At 36.0% G+C, this 27225-nt stretch overlaps 1 protein-coding gene across 1 annotated transcript; it reads right to left on the bottom strand.

Moving 5' to 3' along the window:
• Positions 1 to 22338: 22338 nt before the first annotated feature.
• LOC149193186 (uncharacterized) lies at positions 22339 to 25341 on the bottom strand. The gene has a single exon (XM_089406552.1). It carries the CDS (start codon positions 25314 to 25316, stop codon positions 22425 to 22427), a length of 2892 nt encoding a protein of 963 aa, XP_089262678.1. The 5' UTR covers positions 25317 to 25341; the 3' UTR covers positions 22339 to 22424.
• Positions 25342 to 27225: the final 1884 nt, after the last annotated feature.

Genomic DNA, 27225 nt, shown 5'->3' with positions numbered 1-27225 from the left:
CAACTAGACACAGACATGGATAAACCTAAGAGCTAGGTGGAAAATATATGCATTAAGAAATTAAAGTGATGATAAGGAATTAACATTATAGGTAAATACACATTCAAGTCCGACTTTTGTGTTGGAAAAAGATATGTCATAAAAAATTGATTAGAAATACAAATCTTGTTGCATAAATATGTTTGCATGCAATGGCATAAATAAGAAACTTGAAAAGAGACTATCTTGAAAACATGAGGAATTTAGTGCAATATAATTACAATACTATGATTCAGTGCAAAAAAAATATGTCAGCATAGAGCAGAAACCAGTTCGTTTTGACAAAGGAAAAATAATAGTGTGCCATATGCTAAGGAGTATTTAAGAGAATGTGGAAATATTTTGCCATAGATATACATGAATAAAGTTAAGAATTGAATGCCATATACATCCATTTAAAAATGAAAGAGATATGTACTCACTGGGAGTTTTATTTTTGAAAAAAACTTTTACTTTAAAAATTTCTTAGGAAATACAAGTGATGTTCGAAAAATATATTTACATGTAAGCCTAAAAATATAGAGCTTCAAAATAAAATATGTTGAAAACGATAGCAGTTTAGTGCATTATAGTTTCAATACCAAGCTTCACTTTCAAATAGATATACAATCACAGGGGAAAATAGCAAATTGTTTTGAGCAAGAAAACAAGGTGTATGATATTCGAAAAACATGTGGAGCACAATATGTCAATATTGAGTGAGAGATCAACATGAGTAAACTTAAGAAGTGAAGAGAAGGTACATGCATTAATAAATGAAAGTGATCAGAGGAACAATATGCATTCAATTCCAAATTTTTGTTTTCAAAAAATATTTGAGTTCAAAAAATTCTTGCACATCATGAGCATAGGGACTCTTACTCCAAAATAAGAGGTCATATAAATAGCATTGAATAAAAGGAAACTTTGTTTGATAGTATGGAATCAGAAAATATGTAAGGTTTGTGTGCAAAAAAAGTAGAATTCCCACTCTCAAATTTTAGTCCTTCTTGGAAGAATTTTGTGCACAGAAATGTCACAGGCCCTTAAATCTTCGTCCTACTCATATGAGTCTTCTTTGTCCATCCTGAACAAATGTGGTGTGCTTGACCTGATGTACTTAGCCCAATATGAGAATAACTGAGAAATTGTTGAGAAGTAAATAGGATTAAAATGAGTAATATTCACTTCACACATAGATATGAAATTTTGTACAACTCCTTTCTTTTTTTTCACTTGATTCTAAATTTAGAATTGAATTTGATTTGCTCGAAGGGAAACTGCATAAATATTTGAAATTTTTCTTGATTCTAGGTTTTGAAGTTGTCTATTAATCTCTGGTCATATGTGGCATTGTCTTTGAGATTATGTTGCATTGAGCTAGGTTTTACATCTTTCAATGGTTTGGATCCTGACAAGTCGAATTCCACTATAAAATATGTCCCAATCTCCCATACTAACAGATATTGTTCAGTGGCCCTTTTGATGCATTCTTTGATTTCTTTTGGCTCAAATTGTCGTTGAATCAAAGAAGCAAACATTAGTCTTTTATCCATTTTGGAGAATTTTGGGATGTTGTAAGGGTGGAGCTGTGTTTCCCATTCAAGAATTAATGTTAATTTTTCTTTGATGTACTTGTCTTCTTCAACCAAATATTTTATTCTGTCCTCAAGATCCATATTTTGTTGAAAATATCTACAAATGTTTTCCATTTCTTTATAAAACTTAACCTGGTATTTCCTCAATATTTGGCTGGCATGTATTGCCTATGTCTTAAAAATCTGTAGACTATTCTTCACTTCATGACTTTTAATTGATTGAAACTTAAGAGATTCAATTTCTTCCTTCATTTTTGTCATCATGGTTAGAATGTTGTTGTCACATTCTTCTTTCAATATTCAAATTTGTTGTGCATGTGCCTTTTCAATTTGTTGGATCTCTGCTGAGTGTTTAATCTTCAATTCGTTCAATTGATTTTGGTATTCATTCTACAAGTTTTGTCTTTCAATGACGAACCCACCTATGAGCATTGTGGAATGGTTTTTCCAACTTTCTTCACTGAAATATTTGATTTTCTCTATTTCACTTTCAATATGTTTTATCTTCTATAGGTTGTTCTTGTATGTGGTGGAAATTTCACCAACATGGCGTTGGTTATAATTAACAAAGGCTCCTACAGCTTGGGGTGATTCCTCATATTTTTCCTCAACATTTCTTGTTTCTTGCCAACTGAATTCTAAAATGGTTTCGAAATTGTCAAAAAAAATTCTTCGTTCTTCTAACAACTGACTTGGTTTGAGCATTAAAGTAATACTCAGTCAGGGATGGAACACTTTCATCAGCAGTTTCTACTTCAGTGACGAGTTTAAATAAAAAATACTCGAGATAGACTTTCGTAGAAATTGGAGTCATGGATGTGTCATGAAAAGTCCATGGAATAGATATCTGTGTACTTTGTTCTTGCTGCTCAGGAAACTCTTTTTATCTGCTAGAGAAAGTGGTCAATGTTGACATAGGGGTCCTGGTAATTTGGTATGAATCTTTGTTTTTTACAATATGCATATATGGAGGTTCCTCATGAATTTTCTGCCACTCTATATGTCCCTTGGTGGTGTCATCCGTGCTGGGTTGTGTTATATTCTTTCCACGACTAGCCCATGTAATTAACAGGGGGGTTAGAGGGGGGGCAGAGCCCCCCCTTTGTTGCGCTGATTGCGTAGAGGGAGGGTCACAAGGGGTTTCTGGATGATTTTTTCACATGTTTTTTGGATGCGATGGTTTTCAGTCCATGGTATTGGATGCTTCAGCATGTATAAATATGTATTATAACATTGAAAGGAAAATAATGAAAAATCAAGCTGGTAGTCCTGATTTTGGGATCCAGGGGAAAATCTCTATGTATATGTGTTTTATGTGTTATGCTTTCACATTGTTTACTTTGTGTTTTAGAATTCATATGCAGGTAATTTCTGTACGGGGTTAAAACCTACATTTGGTATCAGAGTTGTTTTGGCTTCAAGGGAATGCCTTTGTTGCTGAGGGGTTTCGCTCGAGCCTGTAGTAGACCCTGTTCAATGGGAGATCTGTGAGATCAATTATGGTGGTGAAAGAAGATGGCGAGCAGTGGAAAGATAGAGATCGAGAAATTTAATTGTTAGAGTTTTGAGTTGTGGAAACTCAAGATGGAGGATCTATTGGTGGATAAAGATCAGTGGATCGCAGTGGATCCAGGAACTAAACCAACGGGAGTGTCCGATGAAGAATGGAAGAAGTTGGATCGGAAGGCAAAGAGCACAATACGATTGTGTGTCTCAGATTCAGTATTGTTGACTGTATCAGGGAAAGCTACGGCAAAGGCTTTGTGGGACAAGTTAGGGACTTTGTACCAATCTAAGTCTCTGGTGAATAAACTGTTCCTGTGGAAAAATTTGTATAACCTGAGGATGAAAGATGGAGACTCAGTGACAGAGCATATGAACACATTTAATAATGTGGTGAGTCAGTTAGCATCAGTTGATATTAAAATTTCAGATGAAGATAAGTGCATTAGTTTGTTGTGTTCTCTACTAGATTCGTGGGATAGCCTGGTTATTGCAATAGGTAGCAATGCAATTGCCTTATAGTTTAATGAAATAGTCTCATCCTTGCTGACGGAGGAGATGAGATGGGAAAATATGGAGAGCTGGAATGGTGATGCCTTGTTTGTACAAGGACAGTCCTAGAACAAAAACAAAAATAAGTCATCGAGTGGGAGATCTAAATCTAGAGGGAGATCTAAATCTCCAGGAAAACTTGTAAAGGTGGTGCTGGAAATGCTGAAAGGAAGGGCACTACAAAAGGGACTGTAAATATAAAGCTCCTAATAAAGGAAATGGATCTGATGATGCTCCTTCTGCAGAGGCAAAATCCACCTCAAATGAAGGTGGAGATGTGTACTTGGCTTCTTCAAGTACACATGTAGATCATGAGGTATGGTTGATTGACTCAGGTGCATCCTTTCACTTCACTCCCCATAGAGAGTGGTTTTGCGAGTATGAGAAATACGATGGTGGTGATGTCTTCTTAGGGGATGATAGGAAGGCTAGAATCATTGGTCGCGGAAAAGTAAAGTTGAGGTTGCAAGGTGGAAGGGTTAGAACACTTCCAGGTGTTCTGCATATTCCTGCATTGGCCATAAATCTGATTTATTAAGCAAGTTGGATGATGCATGTGTAAAAATAGTGTTCGAGAAGGATACCTGCAAGATGGTTTGGGGAGCACTGGTATTGGTGCAGGGAGTTTGGATTGGAACTCCGTACAAGTTGTAAGGTAGCACGGTTGTTGATGGGTGCAACAGTTCTGTGGTTCCTGAAAGTGGAGTAGAAAATCTAGTGGTCTTTGGAGAGAAGACCATGTTGTGGCATCAAAGGCTTGGACATATTGGAGAGAAGATCCTTCGAATACTTCATGGTAAAGGTATGCTAGAAGGTATGAGTAATAGCTCTCTGGATTTTGATTTCTATGAAAATTGTGTAGATGGGAAGTAGAATTGGGTGAGTTTCCCCTCTGGTGGTAAGAGTGGAAAACATATATTAGAGCTTGTGCATAGTGATGTGTTTGGACCTGTGAAGGTTCCATCACTGGGTAAGTCTATGTACTATGTATCATTTATAGATGACTTCTTAAGGAATACATGGATATATTTCCTTAAGAAGAAATATGAAGTCTTTGACAGGTTTAAAGAATTCAAGGCTCTGGTGGAAAACCAGACAGAGAAGAAGATAAAGGTGCTGAGGACAGATAACGGTGGAAAGTTTTGTAGTAAGGAATTTGAAGAATTCTGTAAGAAGTGTGGTATAGCACGACAAAAGACTACTCCATATACACCTCAGCAAAATGGAGTTGCAGAAAGAATGAACAAGACATTGATGGAAAGGGCAAGAAGCATGCTCAATGGTGCCGGGTTAGGATAGGAATTCTGGGCAGAGGCAGTGGAGACAACATGTTACCTAGTCAATAGATCACCTTCATCAGCGCTGGAGGATAAAACTCCACAAGAGGTATGGACTGGTAAGAAACCCTCTCTTTCACATTTGAGGGTATTTGGATGTGATGCATATGTACATGTTCCAAAGGAGAAATGAACCAAGTTGGATAGTAAATCTGAAAAGTGCATCTTTACTGGGTATAAGGATGGTTTAAAGGGTTATAAGCTTTGGAACCCAGTAACAAGGAAGGTTGTGTACAACCGAGATGTGGTGTTCAGAGAGGTGAAAGATGTTATTAAACATGAAGTCCAACAAAAGGAACCTGAGAAGATAGAGTTTGAGCTAAAGGAGGAAGAATCAGAATCTATAGTAGAGGAGGAATCAGAAGATGAAGAGCTACAAACTTCGGGTGTGAGAAGATCATTTCGAGAAAAAAGGCAGCCAGAAAGGTATAGTCCATCTACTTTCTGTTCAAATTTTTCTTTATCTATTACTGATGATGATCCCAGAACTGTGAAGGAAGCAGTAGATTCAGAGGATGGAAAACTTTGGAAAGAGGCCATGGTTGATGAAATTGCATCTTTGCACAAAAATGAGGCTTGGGATCTAGTGGAGTTGCTGGCTGGAAGGAAACCCATTGGCAGCAAATGGGTGTTCAAGAAGAAGACAAATGCAGAAGGAAAGGTGGAGAAATACAAAGCTTGGTTAGTAGCAAAAGGTTATTCCCAGGTGTCGGGAATTGATTTTGGTGATATTTTTTCTCCTGTTGTGAAAGTAGATTCTATTAGATTACTTTTATCTATTGTTGCTACTTTTGATTTTGAGGTAGAACAGATGGATGTGAAGACAACATTTCTTCACGGGGATCTGGAAGAGAAAATCTACATGAAGCAACCTGAATGCTTTGCGGTGAAGGGTAAGAAAGAACTGGTATGCAAGTTAATGAAGTCTCTATATGGGTTAAAACAGTCAACAAGGATGTGGTATCAAAAATTTGATACATTTATACGGGGGCTTGGCTTCACCAGAAGCAAAGTAGATCACTGTGTGTATTTTAAATTAATTTGTGACATGTTATTTATCTGGTCTTGTATGTGGATGATATGTTGCTGGTTGGAAATGACAAAGAAATTATCCAGGATTTGAAACCCAATTGTCCTCCAAATTCGACATGAAAGATCTTGGTGCTGCAAACTATATTTTGGGCATGGAAATTAAAAGAGATTGGGCAAAGAGGAAGCTCTGGTTAAACCAGAGGAAGTATGTCGAGACAATATTGCATACATTTAATATGCAGGATAGTAAACCTATGAGTTCCTATTCCTATAGGTGTAAAGTTATCTGTTGAAAAGCGTCCCAAGACACAAGAAGAGGAAGAGGACATGTCCCGTGTTCCATATGCAAGTGTAGTCGATAGCCTGATGTATGCAATGGTCTGTACTAGACCAGACATTGCACATGCAGTGGGAGTATTGAGCAGGTTTATGTTAAAACCAAGAAAGGAGCATTGGACAACAGTGAAGCAGGTTTTCAAGTATTTGCGTGGCACTAGTGATTATGGTTTGTGCTACCAAGGAAGACCAGGATTAGACTGAATGTTGGATATTTGTGGCTTTGTTGATGTAGGCTAGGTTGGAGATCTGGATCAGAGAAGATCTACAAGTGGGTATGTGTTTAACCTATTTGGAGGTGCAGTCAGTTGGATGAGTAAGAAACAATCTATAGTGGCACTATCAACTACAGAGGCAGAATACATGGCAGCGACTCATGTAAGCAAGGAAGCAGTTTGGTTGCAGAGATTGTGTTCAAGTATGGGGTTAGTACAGGGAGCTATAACGATAGAATGTGACAGCCAAAGTGCAATTTTCTTGGCAAAGAACCCTGCATATCATTCAAAGACAAAGCACATTGATGTTCAGTATCACTTTGTGAGGGATATGATAGAAGACAAAAAGGTGTTGCTGGTAAAGGTGGACACTTTGAAGAATACTGCAGATGCATTGACAAAATCTGTGAGCTCTGAGAAGTTCTCTTGGTGTAGAGAAACAATGGGCGTTGTAGGGCTAGATAAATGACTAAGCTCTCTTGTGGCCCCTTGTGGAAAGAAAACAACAAGTGGGAGAATGTTGGGTTGTGTTATATTCTTTCCACGACTAGCCCACGTAGTTAACCAGGGGGTTAGAGGGGGGGCGGAGCCCCCCCTTCGTTGCGCCGATTGCATAGCGGGAGGGTCACAGGGGGTTTGAGGCTTGCAGGTAACCCCACTCTATGGGGTCTGGGGCATTGCCCCGAAAAAATTTGGTTTTGGAACCTATGTTAGGTTGGGTAGACCCACCTATGGTTTTGTGCATGATTTTCACACATGTTTTTTGGACGCATTGGTTTTCGATCCGTGGTTTTGGACGCGATGGTTTTCGGTCCATGGTATTGGATGCTTCGGCATGTATAAATATGTATTATAACATTGAAAGGAAAATAATGAAAAATCAAGCTGGTAGTCCCCGTTTTGGGATCCAGGGGAAAATCTCTGTGTATATGTGTTTCATGTGTTATGCTCTCGCATTGTTTATTTTATGTGTTTTAGAATTCGTGTGCAGGTAATTTATGTACGAGGTTAAAACCTACAATCCGGGCTGTGAATAATAATGATACTATCATCAAAGCAAGTATGTTTCTGTGTTGCCTGTTATTTCTTTGGTGTCTATTGTTTATGACCCGTGACTTTTGTGTTCCTTTGAACCTGTTGGTCTATCTTGGTATTTGGCTCTTTTTCTTTAACAATGATTTCTTTTTTTGTGCTTGTCTCTAGAGTTGTAAGACAAATAACAACATTTTCAAGTTTGGATTATTCTATTTTTGGAGAGGAGGAAACAAGGTCTGAAATACTGTCATTGAAATTGTAATTCAAAATCTCAACAGATTTGATCTCTTCAATTGCAGTATTTTTATGAAGACTCTTCTGGTTAAGGAAGTACTCATAAAAAGTTTGTCTAAAATGTTGTAGTTTACTTCTAACCTCCCTACTCAACGATCTCCCTCTTTCAAAATCTTGTTGAAAATGATCAATATTAATGAAAATTTCATCAAAGAGAGGTTTCTAGTGTGTGTAGGTTTTGATGTAGCTGATAGTACTATAATGGACATTTATGATTCCCCAAGGGTCATACTAATGAAGGGGCAATGAATAAAACCACACATGGTTGAGTTCTTCAGCCTTCTTAAATGCATGCCCTCGGTCCTTGAGGCAAACTTTTCCAGAGTGAATTGGGAAGGTCAGTCAGATTTTATTCTAAAGTTTGTTGAATTTCCGAGCTTGACCATTCAAGGAAATTTGATTGTCTACCTCTCTTAAAGCTATCCTCTGTAGAATATATCTAGGAAGAAGATGAGGGCCAAATTCACTTCCATAGACTCTGATATATGTGAATAATACTTCCACGAACCAGTCTCCAATTTCTTCTAAGGCCTCTTTAAGGCCTTCACTAACCCTGCGGGGGGTTTCTCCAAACATAATCTAATGGAAAGGGGTAATTTCATAATTAAAAATATCATAAAAGTGGAATTTGAGGTTACTTTCCCATAAAATAGGGGTGCAATTCTGAATAAGCAGTTGTTGCTCAAGTGGGTGGTTCCATTTCATTAGAGGAAATGAAACAAAAGAAATTATAATATCAATAATATAGGCTGACATGAAAAAGAGTTGATCAGATCCCGAAGGAGATAAAATGGAAAAAATAAGGGAATCTATTAAATTCTGACAAAGAATTTCGGCCCAATTGAAACACTTTGAATTGTTGAGTAGGTTATGTATTAGATCCATCCATTGTAGCTTGCAATGCTAAGGGTCTTTCCCTCCACATAGACGAGACAAAATTTTGATGAGGAACCTAATGGGTCTTTTGAAAATGGTGACCAAATATTCTTTTGATTCCCTAAGTTTGAAACCTTCCCTTCACACTTCCTGAATACTGTGTTGTTGAAGTTATCAAGAAACTAGTTGTTCAAGAAAACTTAGGGAGGAATAAGCTTGTAAATTGTTGAAATTAATTGCAGATTCCAAGAGGTTATAACATTTTTGTTGTAGTTTGTTATAGTGCGGGTAGGAAAATCCAAATGTCGCATGGCCCAATATCATAATAAGGAAAAAATTTCGCTCTAGAAGTAACTTTGGGGAGTTTTGTACCTTTAATTTTTTCAAATTGAGTGTTTTTTTCCTCAGTTGAAGTTTCAGAATTTAACCAACTTCTATTCTCAAAGAAATTATAAATTTCTTCCCACTTCATCATACCTACCATTTGGGTTTTGAAGGTGGAGTCGTAGATGAGAGTTTCGTTGACATTAAAGACCTATGGTTCAAGATTTTTAGCTCCCTTTAGGAATTCCTTAATGTGTTGTATAGCCTCCTTTGATGTCGTGGATTTACCTTTCTTTCCCATGTTGTGCCTTGAAAATGAATAATAAAAAAATTCAACTTTGTATGAGAGATATCAAATTTACTAGTGCAATTATGTATGAGCGTGCATGTTTACCAGAAATCAGAACCCTTTTTAGTGAATTTGAACTTGATAGTTTGTAATGAGGGATAAGTTTTAGAGAACCACTGTAAACATGGTGTAGAGAAGAGAGTGAAAGATAGAGAGCAAAAATAAGGAAAGTTGCTAAATTTTGTTTAAACCCTCTAGACATTGAATAGTAAATTCACATGAAATGTGTTAATTATTCATGCAAGTGATGAGACATTTCAACCATTTGCATGCAAAAATCGAGGTGAGGTTGCATGGTCAGAGTTGGGGGAATGTTTTTTTTAAGCATAATGGCTTCGCATTTTAGAGTTTGTTTTAAAAAATAGTAACAAAAGCTAAAATATAATTATGGTTGGCACATAAACCGAAAAATAAATGATTTTATTCCTATTCAGAGTGGAAGGCAGTTTGAAGTCATGATGTTGTTAAATTTAGCTTTCTAGGAATGGTGGTCACGATCCCAATCTCCACCGAGGTTGGGGTAAGAGGGAGTGTTGTAGCTGCTACAACCACCCTCCAAAATTTTGCCAATGCTTTGATTTTCAATCCTTCCTTCTTTCCACCGGAGCTTATCTTTTACTGTCATCAAGTATTCATGCTATGATAAAAGACTTATTTTTTCATGCATTTATTTTGATGTACTGATCCCGGTTCGATACCTTCCAAACACAGGCTAACTTCTGACTTGACCTTGCAGCATTGTTGGGCTTGCCTCCAGAATCTGCGCCATCTTGGAAGGCAGGCTAGCCTTGTCCCCTAGAATTAGACAATTATTCTTCATAGGCCAATCTTGAGAATGAAAACTATGAAACTCTGGATGGCATCCCAACCTTGATGATGGAAAATGTGCAAAGCATCCTGTGAGCTCAGAAACTATAGAATGCACTGAGTCAATAAGTTGCCCAGTCTTCGAGAATTGCACAATCCTTCTTGGGAGTGTGCATGCAAGTTTCCAGAAAAAGCAAAAGGAAAAAAATAAAAAAGAATCCCTAGAAAATAGGGATTCACTAATGAGTTTCCCAAAGGTGGCACACTTATTATTTTTGAAACTTTCCACCAAGTGTTGCTTTTTCCTTGATTTTAGGCATGTGCATCATCAACCCTAATCTATCTAGATCTATATAATGGATGCCCCTAGAGATAATTTTCACATTTGATCTTGGAGCTCTAACATTACCAAGGAGATCAAGGAGCCTTCATTGGAGTTTCCGGTGCCTTTTGGGTGAGTTTTTCTTTTGTCATCTTTTGTCACTTTTTCTGTCACTTTTTGTCATTTGGTTTCTGTGAGTGTTTTTTTTCTTGTTTATTTTCATGGTTGCTAGAGTTTTAATATATATTAGCTTATACAAGTGTTGGTTCGGTCCGTTTCTCACCTTTTACAAGTGTCTCTTTAGTTTTCTTATTTTTTCCCATTAGTGGTCACCATTTCGGTGACTCTCCATGCATGCTTTTTTTCCCTCTTGAATGTTGATCTTCCACACTTGTTTAGCACTAATATATCCATACTTAGTCAGATCTGAACTTCAACTTGCACCATAACTCAAATTTTCTTCTTTCCCACACTCTTGCCAGGCAAATCTGCTCATCCCTTATTCATTTTTTGTCTTGTCTAGCTAGGCATTGTGCAAGTCCAAGGCTCAAGCTCTAAGATTGGACTCTGAGGCTACATAATGCACAGTGCCTGGATGGCCCAACTGTGTATTGCGCAGTTCCAGGGCTCAAGCCCATCCCTTGGCCACTCACACTGCATAATGCACAGTCGCCACCTCGACCTGCCCAGGCATAACTACACATTGTGTAGTCTCTAGCCTCAGGGTGCACCAGTAGCTGTTGAGACTATGCAATGCATAGTTCAAGCAATGAGTCTCCCTCCATCACCTCAAAAATTGTGCAATTTTATTAGTTAGTCCCTGTGGTTGTTGCTTGATGTTGCTTATAAAATCATTTTGTTGAAGCTAATTTATGTCTTCCTTGAGTTCTTTTTCCTCCCACGAGTATTGCAGGTGTTGAGTATTTCTCTTCATCAGTCATTGACATCATGGCACCAAATAGATATACTTCAAAGGATACCACAGAGAGAAGCACCAGGGAGGTAGTTGAGAGTACACAAGTTTAGAAAATGAATCAAATATCACATGGCAGAAGGTGAATGAAATTTTCTCAGCAAGAACATTTAAGGCAGATCTGGAAGACCGTAGGTGTATGTCAATGTCCAACAATCAGGTCTACACAGGATTGCATGCAGATATTCAACTTTTCCATGTGCAGACGTTGTCAGCTGGATAATATCCCATATAGATCCAAAGACTATGACTCTCAATAGTGACAGTGGACAAAGAATTGCTTCTTTTCTCGCACTGGATTATCATCTTATGTACCATTTTCCGCAGCTAGAATCACTCATGGATTCGTAATTTTATGTGATAGCTAGCTACTTGAACACCAAGGATATTGTAATAGGCTATGCAAAAGATCCAACAAAGTTCCATCAGACACCTAAAAACACCTACAAGACAAAATATCTTAGGATGGCCTATCAGATCTTGATAGTTTTATGTTGCAGAAGCTACATCTAGCAGAGCACCAAGACCTTTCCTCAAAGGTGGGAATTCCTCCTGAACCAGGTTTTGAACGAGGTAAACCATTCAACTGGTTAGACCTAGTGGCTCAGTAACTATGGATCCATGTAGCCAATGCCTTGAATCCTCCCAAGGGAATAGAAGATAGATTTTACATGTCTCCATATCTGTTGGATGCAATATGCGCACACAATGCATTCCCTGGCATGAATTAGACTTGGAAACCATGAGAGCTCATCGTGTATTTTTATTGCAAGATGCTTTTGGAGTGCATCCACAAAGGAGTAATGGAGAAGCTAACTAATCAATTCCTCATTCCATTGTACAAGTTGATCTTTGAGGAAGATCCACCTTGCATGTCACATGGGGCAATGGAAGCAGTGTTAGAGATAATACATTGGTTTGCCTCACCAGATGGAAATTTCCTCAGTTTGTTCTGCGGACAGAAGTCTCCGCATATTTTACCAAGGTATTCCATCGATAAGTTAGTCACGCAAGAATTGTGTATCATCTCTTCACAGGGTTATTAGCAGCTTTTCACAGGAAGAAGAAATCCCCTTGGCCAACTCTTCCTATGCAAATCAGATTGTACAAGATGAAGAATATGAAAGTCGTGGATATAGAGGGAACGATGATAGAAAATTTTTCATTTAGTACTCTGGAATTCAATCCGTAGGATCCCCATAATGCTTGTAGAGACCAGTGTACTAGGATTTATTTCCATTGGCTAAGCGGGGCATTTCACTAGTCGGAGGAGAAACCATGGAAGAATTGTTACAATACCTCAAAGTCCCGCGAGCCGGTTAGTTTTGCAAGAACTTCACATGCTACTCCATAAAAATAAATCACTCCAGAAGCAGTACCAGCGAAATGGTGCAACCCGATGTATGAGAAGGGAAAGAGGAAAGTTTTGCACAGTCCAGGGGGAGAGCGAAGCCGCAAGATGAAAGAAGATCCAATAATACTTAAAGTGGCCATGGCAGCATAGAATAAGAGGAAACAGAGGGTGTAGGAAGCATAAAAAAAGCAGAGGGAAGAACAACAGCACAAGAGATTGGAGGAAGAAAGGTAGAAGCAGGAAGAAGAAGAAAGGTGAAAAGTAGTAGCATAAGAAATAACACGAGGAAAAGCTGAAGAATAAGGGCAGAACCGACAGCTATAAGAGGAGAGAAAACAATTGTAGGATAAAGATCTCGCTCAAGAGATTGAGGAGTTGATCAAAATACAATACATGGAGGAGGAACTAGAGTCGCAGAATCAAGATGTCGACCTTATGCCAAGTACACAATAGGCCACCATTCTCGCCATCCTCTGGTAGAGAAAGCTCCAAGCAAGGAAGAGGAAATTGTTCCTCTCGATGAAGGTTCGGTTATGGAAACGTACAATCTGACTTATGAAAAACTTCAAAAAAAGATTGTAGAAGCGACGAATAAACATTTTCCAGATGACCTCGCATCTCTAGCATTCATCGGAGAAAGGGTGATCGTGACACACACCAGAAGAAATCTGGGTGCCATTTCCGCAACCAACTTGGCCTTCGCAGGTGCTACAAAGTCAAACACAGATAACCTGATGATCAAGAACAAACAATTGACAAAGAACTTGTAGGCTTCTAGGAAAGAGTTTTAACAACTCCGAGCAGAGTTATAGAACGTAGCTCCCACATAGGTCTTTCTGGAAGAACTGAAGGAAGTGAGACTCGATGAAGTATCAACACTGGCAGAGACCATGTAGAGTCTTTATGAGGAGCCTGTTACCATGCATATGGTAGTTTTCCACTTGCATGTGTTGTAGCAGAAATGTAAAGATTATATCAAAACTCTTAATTCTGTGCAATCAGCTATTGCTGCCATGCATGAATAGTCAATGAAATACAAAGGGGCACTTATTGAATTGGGAAAGAAGACAAGACAAGAGATAGAGTTGGAGAAATAAAAGGTTCATATGCTCATCCAGAATAGCAAACAACTTGCCTTGTTCGTTTCCAACACTCAGGCCCCATATGCACGATTATACAACAACCTGGACTTCTTGGTGAAATTGCACAAGATCCCATCATTCGGGTCACTCATGGAGATCAAGCGCAGGAATCAGGTCAGGAAGGAGATTAAAGAATACTTGGAACATTTGAGACAGATAGTCATTAAGGAAGATCTAGAAGTAAACAAACATAATATGAAAAAGTACATTGGTGGCCCTATCCAAATCAACACGATGCTTCTCCTGCTCAAGAAGGAAACACAAACCGATTCCAAATCATTCTACCGAGATGCCATGGAGGCTAGAGTCTGCTTCCATCCTAACACCATCGCATAGTTTGGGTATGTCATCATGCAATAAAAATCTTGGCAGCGTTACGTAACCAAGAAACATCAAGTGGAAGTTGTTGAGCTAGAGTTTCCCAAAACTCAAGCTTAATTGTTTTGTCTTATTAGGCTGTCTAGTTGGCTCTACCCAATTTTATCTTATATGTGTACGAGTGTATCATAATATTCTTTTGTAATTAATTTTTAAGTGGAATTCCAAGTGCCAATATTGGAATGTGAAGATTCATGATGTAGTGAATGTAAAGAGTCATTTTGTAAAGAAGTTGAAGAGTCATGAGGGAAGTCCAAAAGTCACAAGGGGAAGTGAATAGTCACCCCCTTTGTTATAAATGGACCCTCATAACTCATGTAAAGGGCTTTTGGCTAGGATTTTAGCTTAGAATCAGGAGCTTGGGAGTTTGTGAGAGCCTTGGCTTCTCCATAGCATAGAGGAAGCATCTTTCTTTGGTGGAGCAGCGGTTGAATTCATGTTCCACTATTGGGGCTAGTCGTTCGTCAATGGTATATATATGATTGAAACTTTCACTTAATAAAAGATCAGAGCTGACACATTTTCATGCATATGTTGTGAATATAGTAGGACTATTCTTGTTATGTTTGAAATGTATGTTATTTAACTTATGCTTAGGCTTATGAACTATTTTCTTTTCATTGGTACGGATCTTGTTGAATGTGTGTTGTTGTATACTTCCATCATTGTTAACTTGTGAACTATTTCACAGATTAGCTTATGATGTCTTTATGCTCATGTGTTCCTTCCAAGTTGCGTACTATTATAGGCTTCTAAGGGACTCACTCATTTTCCCTTCATGTGTTAGAACCTTCATGCATTACACTTGACTTTCCACAGAGTCACACACTTGTTCCCACCAAAGTCACCATACACCACTCTATGCATTATTGTAGACAAGGCACATCATTAAATCCACTGTATCGAAAACCAGTTTGTATTTCGGATGGTACTCATACAACAAACAGTGTGAGGTCTAATTGAGACTTCATATTGGGGAAATCCCCTTAATGTTGGGCGGTCCAGCACTGTCAACAAAGAGGCGAGCAATTGGGAGGTTGGGTTTGGAGAACAACAAAGTTCATTTTGTTTGGTTATGTTGTCCCATCCCACTATAGTCAGGAGTTGGGAAGTAAGAAACTTGTCAAATGCTTTTGTGAAATAGAAAGGCCTGCCATTCGACCTTTGATTTGCACATTTGAATATTTTTCAATTTTTTTTAATATTTTGTTGCAATTTTTTTTTTTCAATTTTTTGGAAAGCAATAACTATTTACAAAAATGAAGGGGAAAATAGACAATCTTTTTATGAAGGGGAAAATATACAATTTTTTTATATGTGTTGTGTCTTATTCACTACCTTCGATTTATTAATCAAACATTTGATATTTGTAGGGTTTAATATTGTTCACTAGGTTTAGAAATAAAATGTTAGGGTTTAATATTTTTTGGAGGCTTTATAGTATCAATTCAAGAGAATTTTGCTTCCTAAGGAAACCAAAAATAAAATTAAAAAAAAATTATGGGCGGGTTCTCAGAAGTGGGAACGGTGTTAAATTCGAGCAATCAGGTATTCAGAAGATAGCTAGGTGAAAGTCGGGTAGCGGTGGCCAGCCGAGTCGTCAAAAGTCGGGATGGTGTTGATCTCATGTTTTTGCCAGCAAATAGCAACCCCAATGCGCAGCATAGTTGGGGTAAGGGGGAATTCGGGAGTCGGGAGGTCAGCTCAAAAGATTTTTCTTTCATTGTGTTGTGGTATGCGGCCAGAACCTGGTTCTTTTATTGTGTTGCGGTTTGCAGCTTGACCACCGACCTTCGACCCCTGAATTTCATTGTTTTTTATTTTTTTGCTTTTTGTGTTGCGGTATGCGGCCCAACCTTCAACTTAGATGTATTTTGTTTTTGTTTTTTAATTTTTTATTTTATGTTGCAATTTTTTTTTATTTTTTTTATCTAAGTCTTTATTTTTTTAGAAGATCTGAATTAAAAAAAAAAACCTTTGGGTTCAAGGTTCATGATGTAGTGAATGTAAAGAGTCATTTTGTAAAGAAGTTGAAGAGTCATGAGGGAAGTCCAAAAGTCACAAGGGGAAGTGAATAGTCACCCTATTTGTTATAAATAGACCCTCATAAATCATGTAAAGGGATTTTGGCTAGGATTTTAACTTAGAATCAGGAGCTTGGGAGTTTGTGAGAGCTTTGGCTTCTCCATAGCATAGAGGAGGCATCTTTCTTTGGTGGAGTAGCGGTTGAATTCATATTCCACTATAGGGGCTAGTCGTTTGTCAATGGTATATATATGATTGAAACTTTCACTTAATAAAAGATCAGAGTTGGCATATTTTCATTCATATGTTGTGAATATAGTAGGACTATTCATGTTATGTTTGGAATGTATGTTATTTAACTTATGCTTAGGCTTATGAACTATTTTCTTTTCATTGGTACGGATCTTGCTGAATGTGTGTTGTTGTATACTTCCATCACTGTTAACTTGTGAACTATTTCACAGATTAGCTTATGATGTCTTTATGCTCATGTGTTCCTTCCAAGTTGCATACTATTATAGGCTTCTAAGGGACTCACTCATTTTCCCTTCATTTGTTAGAACCTTCATGCATTACACTTGACTTTCCACAGAGTCACACACTTGTTCCCACCAAAGTCACCATACACCACTCTATGCATTATTGTAGCCAAGGCACATCATTAAAACCCACTGCATCGAAAACCAGTTTGTATTTTGGATGGTACTCATACACCAAACAGTGTGAGGTCTAATTGGGACTTCATATCGGGGAAATCCCCTTAATGTTGGCGGGTCCAGCACCGTCAACAAAGAGGCGAGCAGTCGGGAGGTTGGGTTTGGAGAACAACAAAGTTCATTTTGTTCGGTTATGTTGTCCCATCCCACTATAGTCAGGAATTGGGAAGTAAGGAACTTGTGAAATGGTTTTGTGAAATAGAAAGGCCTGCCATTCAACCTTTGATTTGCACATTTGAATATTTTTCAATTTTTTTTTAATATTTTGCTGTAATTTTTTTTTATTATTATTATTATTTTTTTTTTTTTTTTTTTTTTAATTTTTTTTTTTTTCGGTTTTTTAGAAAGCAATAACTATTTACAAAAATGAAGGGGAAAATATACAATTTTTTTATATGTGTTGCGTCTTATTCACTACCTTCGATTTATTAATCAAACATTTGATATTCGTAGGGTTTAATATTGTTCACTAGGTTTAGAAAATAATTGTTAGGGTTTAATATTTTTTGGAGGCTTTATAGTATCAATTCAAGAGAATTTTGCTTCCTATGGAAACAAAACAAAAATAAAAAAATTATGGGCGGGTTCTCAAAAGTGGGAACGCTGTTAAATTCGAGCAATCAGGTATTCAGAAGACAGCTAGGTGAAAGTCAGGTGGCGGTGGTCAGCCGAGTCGTTAAAAGTCGGGATGGTGTTGATCTCATGTTTTTGCCAGCGAATAGCAACCCCAATGCGCAGCGTAGCTGGGGTAAGGGGGAATTCGGGAGTCGGGAGGTCAGCTCAAAAGATTTTTCTTTCATTGCGTTGTGGTATGCGGCCGAACCCCGGTTCTTTTTTTGTGTTGCGGTTTGTAGCTTGACCACCGGCCTTCGACCCCTGAATTTCATCATTTTTTGTTTTTTTGCTTTTGGTGTTGCGATATGCGGCCGAGCCTCCGACTTAGATGTATTTTGTTTTTGTTTTTATTTTATTTTATTTTTTTTTATTTTATCTTGCAATTTTTTTATATAGGTCTTTATTTTTTTAGAAGATTTGAATTAAAAAAAAAAAAAAAAAAAAAAAACTTAACCTTTGGGTTCAACTTTATTTACAAGGTTTTTAATAATAATAATAATAATCACAAATATATAAAAAATGGTAAGAAATATTATTTTTAATGAAAATAATTATAATGATTTAATGTATTAATGAAGATAGAAAGAATTATAATAAGAATAAGAATAATATTAATATTTTTTAATATAGCAGTAATAATAATAATGATTAACATATTAATAAATATTATTTAAAATTGTAATAAATAAATAAATTTATTAATTATAATCAATCTGATTCCATTAAATTTACTATGGAATGTGAGGTTAATGGAAGCTTGACCTTTCATGATGTTCTTATCTGAAGGAAAGATGATGGTTCTTTCTCCCACCTGGTTTTTCCTAAGAAAACCCATAGTGAGTAGTATCTTCATGCTAAATATCATCACTTTCTAGCTTAGAAACTAGGGTTTCTCAACACTCTAGCTACTAGGGCTTTTAGGGTTTTTTATGAAGACCATCTAATGGATGAGAAAAACCATCTCTTAAATGTCTTCAAGAAGAATGGTTATAATAAGTTCCAAGGTTTCAGAGCCTTTTTAAAAGCTAGTCAGGGGCCTAGATTGCTAGGATTCTGAGGAAAAGAAAGATTGCCTCCACCTTTAGACCTTTAAAAACCATTCGTAGCTCTTTGAGATCTCTCAAAGACCCTATTGATCTGAAATGCATAAAGGGTGTTTATTTAATTCCATGTTCTTGCGGAACCCCCTACATTGGAGAGACTAGTCATTCCATTTCCCAAAGGATTTAAGAGCACGCAACAGACCTTAGACATTGTAGAACCCGCTCCTCTACTCTAACAGAACATGCTGAATTAACGAAGCACCATATTTTCTTAGAGGATTCTAAGGTCCTCACGAAGGTTGATCATTTCCATCACCGAAAATTAAGAGAAGCCATTGAAATTGAAAAGATGAGTAAGACTCTTAATAGAGACGATGGATGGAAATTAATTAGCTCATGGGTGCCTTCTCTTTATTATTAACCCCCTTGGTTTCCTTCTTTCTTGATTGATGTAGGTTTTGTTCTAAGGGTTTTTTTCCTTTTTTATGTTGATTTTATTATTTTTAATTTTATTTATTAGGTTTCTAAAATTATATTAATTTTAAAATAATGATTTATTAATAATATCTTGTTCCTATTCTACCATAATAGTCACATAATGGTTGATATTATTATTATTATTATTATTATTATTATTATTATTATTATTATTATTATTATATTATTATAATTGTATTTATTAGCTTTTTATTAATATTAATTTTATGATATAAATATTATTTTAATTAATCATTAATTAAAATTAATATAATTTTAATTAATAATATATTAATATCTTATTAGATTATATAATAAATTATTAGAAATTGTAAAAAAAAATGTTGGGGGTCATATAATAAAATATTGAAATTGTTAAAGTCTATCATAATTAGAATTGAAAATTAAATTAATTAAAATAAAAATTCAAAAATAACTAATAAATAAATTGATTTTTTTGCATCTTAACCTTCTTTTTATTCTTTTTCTTTTTTGACCATTGGAAATTTACTGTTGCATCTCTAAGATATATATCAGTGGTATTTTGATCTTTCTCCTCATCTTGATCTTGATGATGAACCTAGATTTAGGTGGTATTTTGAACTTGCTCCTCATCTTGATCATGATGATGAACCTAGATCACAAAAGCATCCAATCTTAGATATATTACTAAGACTAATCATTATATTACTAAGAAAATTAATAAATATATGAAGAATAATAATAATAATAATAATAATAAATAAATTTATAATAAAATTAATATATGAATAATGATAAAAAAAATTAATTAATAATGAATAATGATAATAAAAAAATATATGAATTTTAATAATAGTAATAATATTAATAATCTAATAATAATAATTAATGCTTATTGGTGTTTTTCAATCATATTTATTAATGTGGTTGTGCATGTGATTGATTGATATATGCCTCAGCACGACTACAATGACCTCATAATTCTTCTTTCCCTTCTTTTTGATCACAGAAATAAAATTTTAAATAATTTTAATTAACCCCTTCTTTCTTAAAGTTTGATTGACCATATCTCACTTCTTTCTTAAGGTCTCATTGACCAAATACATGTTAATCATCATCATTATCATTATCACTTATTTTACATAAAATTTAGATCAGAATTAGATATATAAACAACAAAATGAGAAAATAATTGTATATAAGTATCATTTAAACTTATGAGAAACCCATCCTAAATAAAAACAACCTCCTTAATCTGGTTTAAAAAATAATAATAATAAAATAATTGATCTCAAAGTACTTTACCCATGATAAACCAGAAATGAAAAAGTGTTATTTTTCATCCATACCTTCTCAATTTACAATCTTATAAATATGTCGTGGAAATATTCACTTGGCTATAAATATTGTTTAATACTTTTAAATCCAAATCACAATAATATACTAACACTTTTGAATCCAAATCACAATAATATCCCATTCGTATATGGAGATTTAAGCAAATGTCAAAAATCTACAAAGTATTATTTTTTATACCTATGTTGTCAGATTCGAATGGTTATAAATATCTGGTTGAAATATTTATTTTGCTATGAATATTATGTATTGTTTTTAAATATAAATTATTTATTATTTTCAAATCCAAATAACAATACTCTATGGAGTAGAGTATTAACCTAGTGTCAAGAATAGACATATAAGTACAAATCTTCCGTCAATATGTGTGTTGAGAAGCCTAAAGGCAAATTAATAATTTGATCGGTACGCCTAATTGCCTGGGACTCACGCCTAATTGCCACGAAACACAAAGAATGTTGAAAACAACTTGTTTCGTCTCTATATATTCAATTTGGTTGGTACGCGGGGCCGAATAGACCAGGACTCCGAAGAAATCTACTAAAGTATTTCACTAGATACTTTCCCTCATATCTCTATTCCTTTGATGGTGAATTTTAATTTCTCTCTCATAAGAATTTCTCTTATTTTTTAGAAAATCATATCTTAATTTTTTACTATTACATGACATCATCGTGTACTTAGCAATTGAGATATAGGTTGAAAGATTCACCATTTTGTATATGAGAGAGAGTATAGCTTTGATTATTCACTTTAAACTCAATTCATAAATCTAATCATAAAAATTTGAAGAAAATATTTCAAAATAATATTAGATGTAAATACATACTTTAATTTTACAACAAATTAGCACAACCACATTAACAAATATGATTTATATACTTCTTAGGCATATAAGTAAATCTTTCTCTAAACCTTGTAAATTTTATAAAGCCAAAAAAAAGTAAGTAATTACATTTGCATAACAAATAAATTGTGGAAATAGGTGAATTTTATGAGATTAAGTTTTTCCATATAAATTTAATTAGTTTTCAAAACTCTTCAACAACTACACTATGTGAGCTGTCCATAATTGCTTATATTTTAAATATTGAAAATTCCTCAACCTACTTCCAATATAGACAGGCCTAGCTTAAAAAACTAAATTTAATTTTTAAACCATATTATCATATTTAATATAGAAAATAATAATGAGCTTAAGATATATTTTCCATAAAATTTTATATATAACAAGGAAAAAGTTATAATATTTTATATTAAAAAGAAGCATATTTTTCAATTTAATATAGATTGAGAAAATCCTTAATTTGCACAATAAAAAGAGAAATTAAGAAAATTCTATTTTCATAGTGTAAAATTAAAAATTTATTCATTTTTATTTTATAATTTTATTCCAGTATACTCAATGCATATAAATGTAAAGTTAGTTTCATTTAATAAAAATAATAAAATCTTTTATACTTTTGTCTGAAGTGAAACTGAAAAAAAACAAGATAAGAAGAGTATCCTTGTAATATGTATGTTATGTCAGAAGTAAAAGTGAGAAGGAGAAAATAGAGAGAGCATCCTTGTAACATGATAGAAGTATGCATACATCTTAATAAATATATAATATGATATTTTTCTTGAATAATATAGACTTATTTCACATAAGAATACAATGCACATGTTTCACTAACAATTTTAGGGATAATTCTTCTATATGATATATGTTGTGATTACAACATTTATTTGGAAGGGAAATTGGGTACAACAAACTATTAAGCTATTTAGGAAATCGATACACTCCATAAAATGGTTGTATGTGAGGGGGCATTACCCAATGTCTAGCTTTATCCCAAGTTATCATCATACCCACAACTGCACCAAACCCAATCCCCATTCCTAACTCTACTGCAGTTAATGAGACATGTTCATTCACATGACTCAACCATCCTCTATCTTTGCTAATAGTAGTGCTTCCTCGTTGCATTCCATTTTCGTTGCATGGTGGCAAAGGATAGCCGCATAAGCATTTGTTTCCTTCAAATGATGTCTCATTAAAAGTGTCCATCTGTGTTCCTTTTGGGATTTTACCACAAAGTCTATTCCATGAAATGTTCAAAGATGCCAACATAGTTAATGTAGAGAGCTCTTGAGGAATTGCTCCACTTAACATATTTCTAGACAAGTCCAGCTGCTCCAAAGTAGATATCTTACCAAGAGATGTAGGGATTTTTCCTTTCAGTTGATTTCCAGATAAATTCAATAGCCTTAAGCTAATGAGATTTCCTATGCTTGGAGGTATTTCTTCAATAAGATTGTTGCCAGACAAGTCAAATATGGTGTTTGTAGCCAGCACATATGTTAACTTATACTCATATCCTTTTATTACAATACTCAAATCCTCATATAGTGTATTACCACTAAGTGTAGAAGTTCCCAAAATTTTGAATCCATTGAGTCTTTGAAGATTGGATGGTATTTTTCCACTAAATTTATTGTTGGATAAATCCAACACCTGCAACTGGCTAAGATTTGTAATCCATTGAGGAATATCACCAGAGAAATTATTATAGCCCAAACTTAAAACTCTTATTTCAGAAAAGGACGCAAAATACCGAGGAAGCTTCCCTGTAAATCCATTTTTACTTAGATCCAGTAACTGAAGTTTACTGCAATTGGCCAAAGATTCAGGTATTAGCTGAGAAAAGTGATTAGAATGAGCAGAAATGACTTGCGTAGACACTGGAAAGTTTATGTTTAAAGGTCCACTAAGTCCATTTCCAGACACCTTGAATCTCTGTAATTGTGTGCACATATTTAAAGTTGATGGTATTTTGCCGGTCAACAAATTGTCCGTTAGTGCCAAAACTAACAAAGATTTGCAATTTCCCAAAGAATCAGGGATAGTTCCATTCAACTTGTTTTCAGATAATTCAAGCTGTTGTAGTTCCACACATTCTCCTATACCTTCAGGGATTGTACCTGTGAGAGTATTCTGTTTTAAGTCAAGAATTTGAACCTTAATCAAATTACCAATACTTTCAGGTATGTTGCCATTCAAGTTGCTGTCATCTAAGAAAAGATTCCGAAGCTTAGTCAAATTACCAATGCCTTCAGGTATGTTGCCATTCAAATTGTTTTTAGATAAACCTAGCTGCTGTAGTTCGACACATTCTCCTATACTTTTAGGGATTGTACCTGTGAGACGATTGGCCTCTAAGAAAAGATTCTGAAGCTTAGTCAAATTAGAAATGCCTTCAGGTATGTTGCCGGTTAACATGTTGCCTCCCAGATATATGTTCGTCAACTCACTCAATTTTGCAATGGCTTTTGGTATGCCACCGATGAGCTTATTTGAACCTAGATGCAGGTACTGCAGCTGAGCTAAATTTGCAATGGCCTCTTCTGGTATGTATCCAGTGAAATTGTTTACACCCAAATTTAGAAATGTCAACTGACTCAGGTTGGCAATGGCTTCAGGTACATGACCGCTCACATCATTATCATCCAGATTCAAGGTGGAGAGGGGAAGCTGGAATAAACTCATTGGGATGGGGCCTTGAATCCTGTTGACTGGTAAATCCAGCCAAAAAAGATTACTGCAATTTCCTATTTCAGAAGGGATCACACCTGAAATATTACCTGTACCATAAAGAGATAGTTGAGCAAGCTGCCTCAGCCTTCCCAATTGTGGGGGTATTTTGCCTGACAATTTGTTGTCCCCCAAAAATAATGTCGTAAGAGCAGAGCAGTTTCCTAGAGATGGAGGAATGGCACTCTCGAAACTGTTTGTTTGTAGATACAGGTACTCTAATTCCTGCAGCAACCCGAATTCAGCAGGAATTCTTCCACTTAAACTGTTGTGAGAGAAGGCTATATACGACAGCTGAGTACAATTGAAAAGAGTGGAAGGGATATGACCACTTAGTGAGTTTCCTTCAAAGTAAAGATAAGAGAGATTTCTGAGCAGACCCAAAAATGAAGGAATCGGTCCAGTGAGATTGTTGTATCCAATGGACAAATCTTGGAGAAACGTGCAGTTGCTCAGAGACATTGGAATACTTCCACTAAGACTATTGTTGGGCAAGCGGAGATGTTCCAACTTGCCCAGACGGCCGAATTCTGTGGGTATAGTCCCTGTCAAGCTGTTTACTGAAAGTCGTAGCCACTGAAGGCGCGTACAATTAGACAGTGATCTTGGAATATGACCCCATAGCATATTATAGCTAAGGTCGAGTATTCCAAGGGCTTTTAGTTGGCCAAGCTCTGGTGGAATTCTTCCTGAGAAATTATTACCAGAGAGATTGAAAGTGCGTAATAATGAAAGGCTGCCCAGAGAAGGTGAGAGACTACCTTTCAATCCCAAGCCAGGAAGTGTTACGGCCACAACTCTGTTCGTGCCCTTTCTGCAGCGGATCCCATTCCAGGAGCACACATTGTGTGAGTTTTGTGATGTCCAGTTGAGGAGGGATCCAGATGGATCGGATATGACCGCATCTCTGAACGACAAAAGCGCCTCCAGGTCCCTTGTGTCGTGAAGTGCGTCCATGGGTGATGTGAATTCAACAGAATCGTCATCATTGGGCTTCTTCATTGACGAACTAACAGTCCCCAGCGCCATGAACGCAAACCAAAGAATCATCAACATTTTCATCGTCACTTCTCTCTCCATTTATCAACTCAGCGTCTTTAATGGCTTCTCTGCTATGCAACCCGAGGTGCGAGGTGTACATATAAATAGCAAAAGGTATCCAGAAATTGAAAGGAAAAAAGGACCACCGTGTTGGCACTGGTATTCTGTCTCATTGTACCGAAGTCGCGTATTCCACGACCAAAGTTAAGTTTATGGAGGGGAAAAGAAAATTGAAGTAATGCCAAAGACAACCGCGTAGGACACTGCTTGGTGGGTGCACTATCACGGTAAAGATAATAGTCATGGTAAAGATAATAGTTATGCAAATAGGATATGCCCGAATCACAACTGTGCGGTACAGTGAGTTGAAAAGTCTAAGTCTAAAGCAATAGCAATGCCAAAATCAAATCACCATGTAGAGGGGACAGACATTGATTGGTTGGGGCAAATAGCGCATTCACTCTCTCGTAATCGTAATGTAGACAAGGGCATTAGTCTCTTCTCTCTCGTAATCGTAATGTAGAGAAGTCGCTTATTCCACGACCAAAGTTGAGGTTATGGGAGGGGCGAAAAAAATAAAGTAATCCGAAAGACCACCGCGTGGGGACAGATGGAGAGGAGCATTAGTTTATTCTGCATGAAGGTACTCTATTCTGTCTCATTGTACCGAAGTCGCGTATTCCACGATCAAAGAAGGCCGAAAGGGCAGAAAAAAGTGAAGTACTCCGAAAGACCACCGCGTGGGGACCGATGGAGAGGTGAGGAAATTAATGTATTCTATGGCAAAGCATTGAAATGGGACATTGATAGGTAGCTGCAAGTCGCGTATTCTCTCTATCTTGGGTTAAATTTGGGTGGGTCTCTTATTCATTATGATGATTTTATTTTTAAACCGTTTTTTATATGATTTTTAATATTGTTTTTTTATATGATTTTATTATTTATTTTTACATTTTTTTTTTTAAATATACTAAATATAATTTTTTGATAGAGGTTTTATGTCAACCAAAGTAGATGGATTTGTGAAAATAATTGTTTTGCTAAATTGTACTATGGTGATATATTTCTAGAAAATTCACCCAAAATTTGCATCATGCCCCAACCACAACCAAACCAATTATGTAAAGGCATAAATATATTATAAATATAGTGTATTTTAATAGGTTTTTTCTGCGAACATCAACAAGTGGGATTGTGAAAGCAATCTTTTGGCTAAGCTGTTGGGTCATCTACTCTATCAAATTCGTCCAAGACTTTTATCTGCCCCTTAAGAGAATCTAATATATCGTCTCTAGTTACTGACATAAAGGATACATACTTGCAGGCAAACTTCCGAGTATCCAATATTCTATTTAAGGTTCTTTCTCATATTGGTTGCAAGAGCTATGGGTAAAGACTCGAATATTTTCCCCCGAAGCAATTGAAGTGACATAAAAGATTTAGGGTTTGCTTTGTATACTCCTAGTGCACGACAAAGTTGTCGATGGAAGCTCTCTTAATTTAATAGGCCCTTTATATACTACAAAACTAAAGAGCTAGATTATGAGATTCACCAAAGTACCCAGTTACAACTTGACTAGCCACAAAATGGGATACTTAAGATGTTGAAACCAGATGCCTTGGGAGATGTGAAGATATTTGGGAAGCTCAGCACTGTCCTCTTTTAGGACTAAGTCACTTGAGTGGTTGGTGTTTAACAAGCATAGTGAGTCAAGATATTGTCTACCATTCAAGAATAATATATGGTTGCCTATTAGAAAAAATTGTTGAGTTTGAAGCAAACTCAACATAATGTCCACCATTTAGGAATAACAAATGGTTGCCTAGTAGAAAAACTTGTTGAGTTTAAAGCACACTGGTAAGTCAAAATCAACTCGGCTCAAAAGAACGAGATATTTTGACTTGAGGACAAGTCAAACTCACTGCTAGGAGTCTGACTTGAGAAAAA

The sequence above is a fragment of the Pinus tabuliformis genome, chromosome 2_2, assembly GCF_031772625.1.
Source record: "Pinus tabuliformis cultivar Carrire ecotype Pingquan chromosome 2_2, CPIR1, whole genome shotgun sequence".
Lineage (NCBI taxonomy): Eukaryota > Viridiplantae > Streptophyta > Pinopsida > Pinales > Pinaceae > Pinus > Pinus tabuliformis.
The sequence above is the reverse complement of the archived record's forward strand: the minus strand, read 5'-3'. Positions and strand labels throughout refer to the sequence as shown.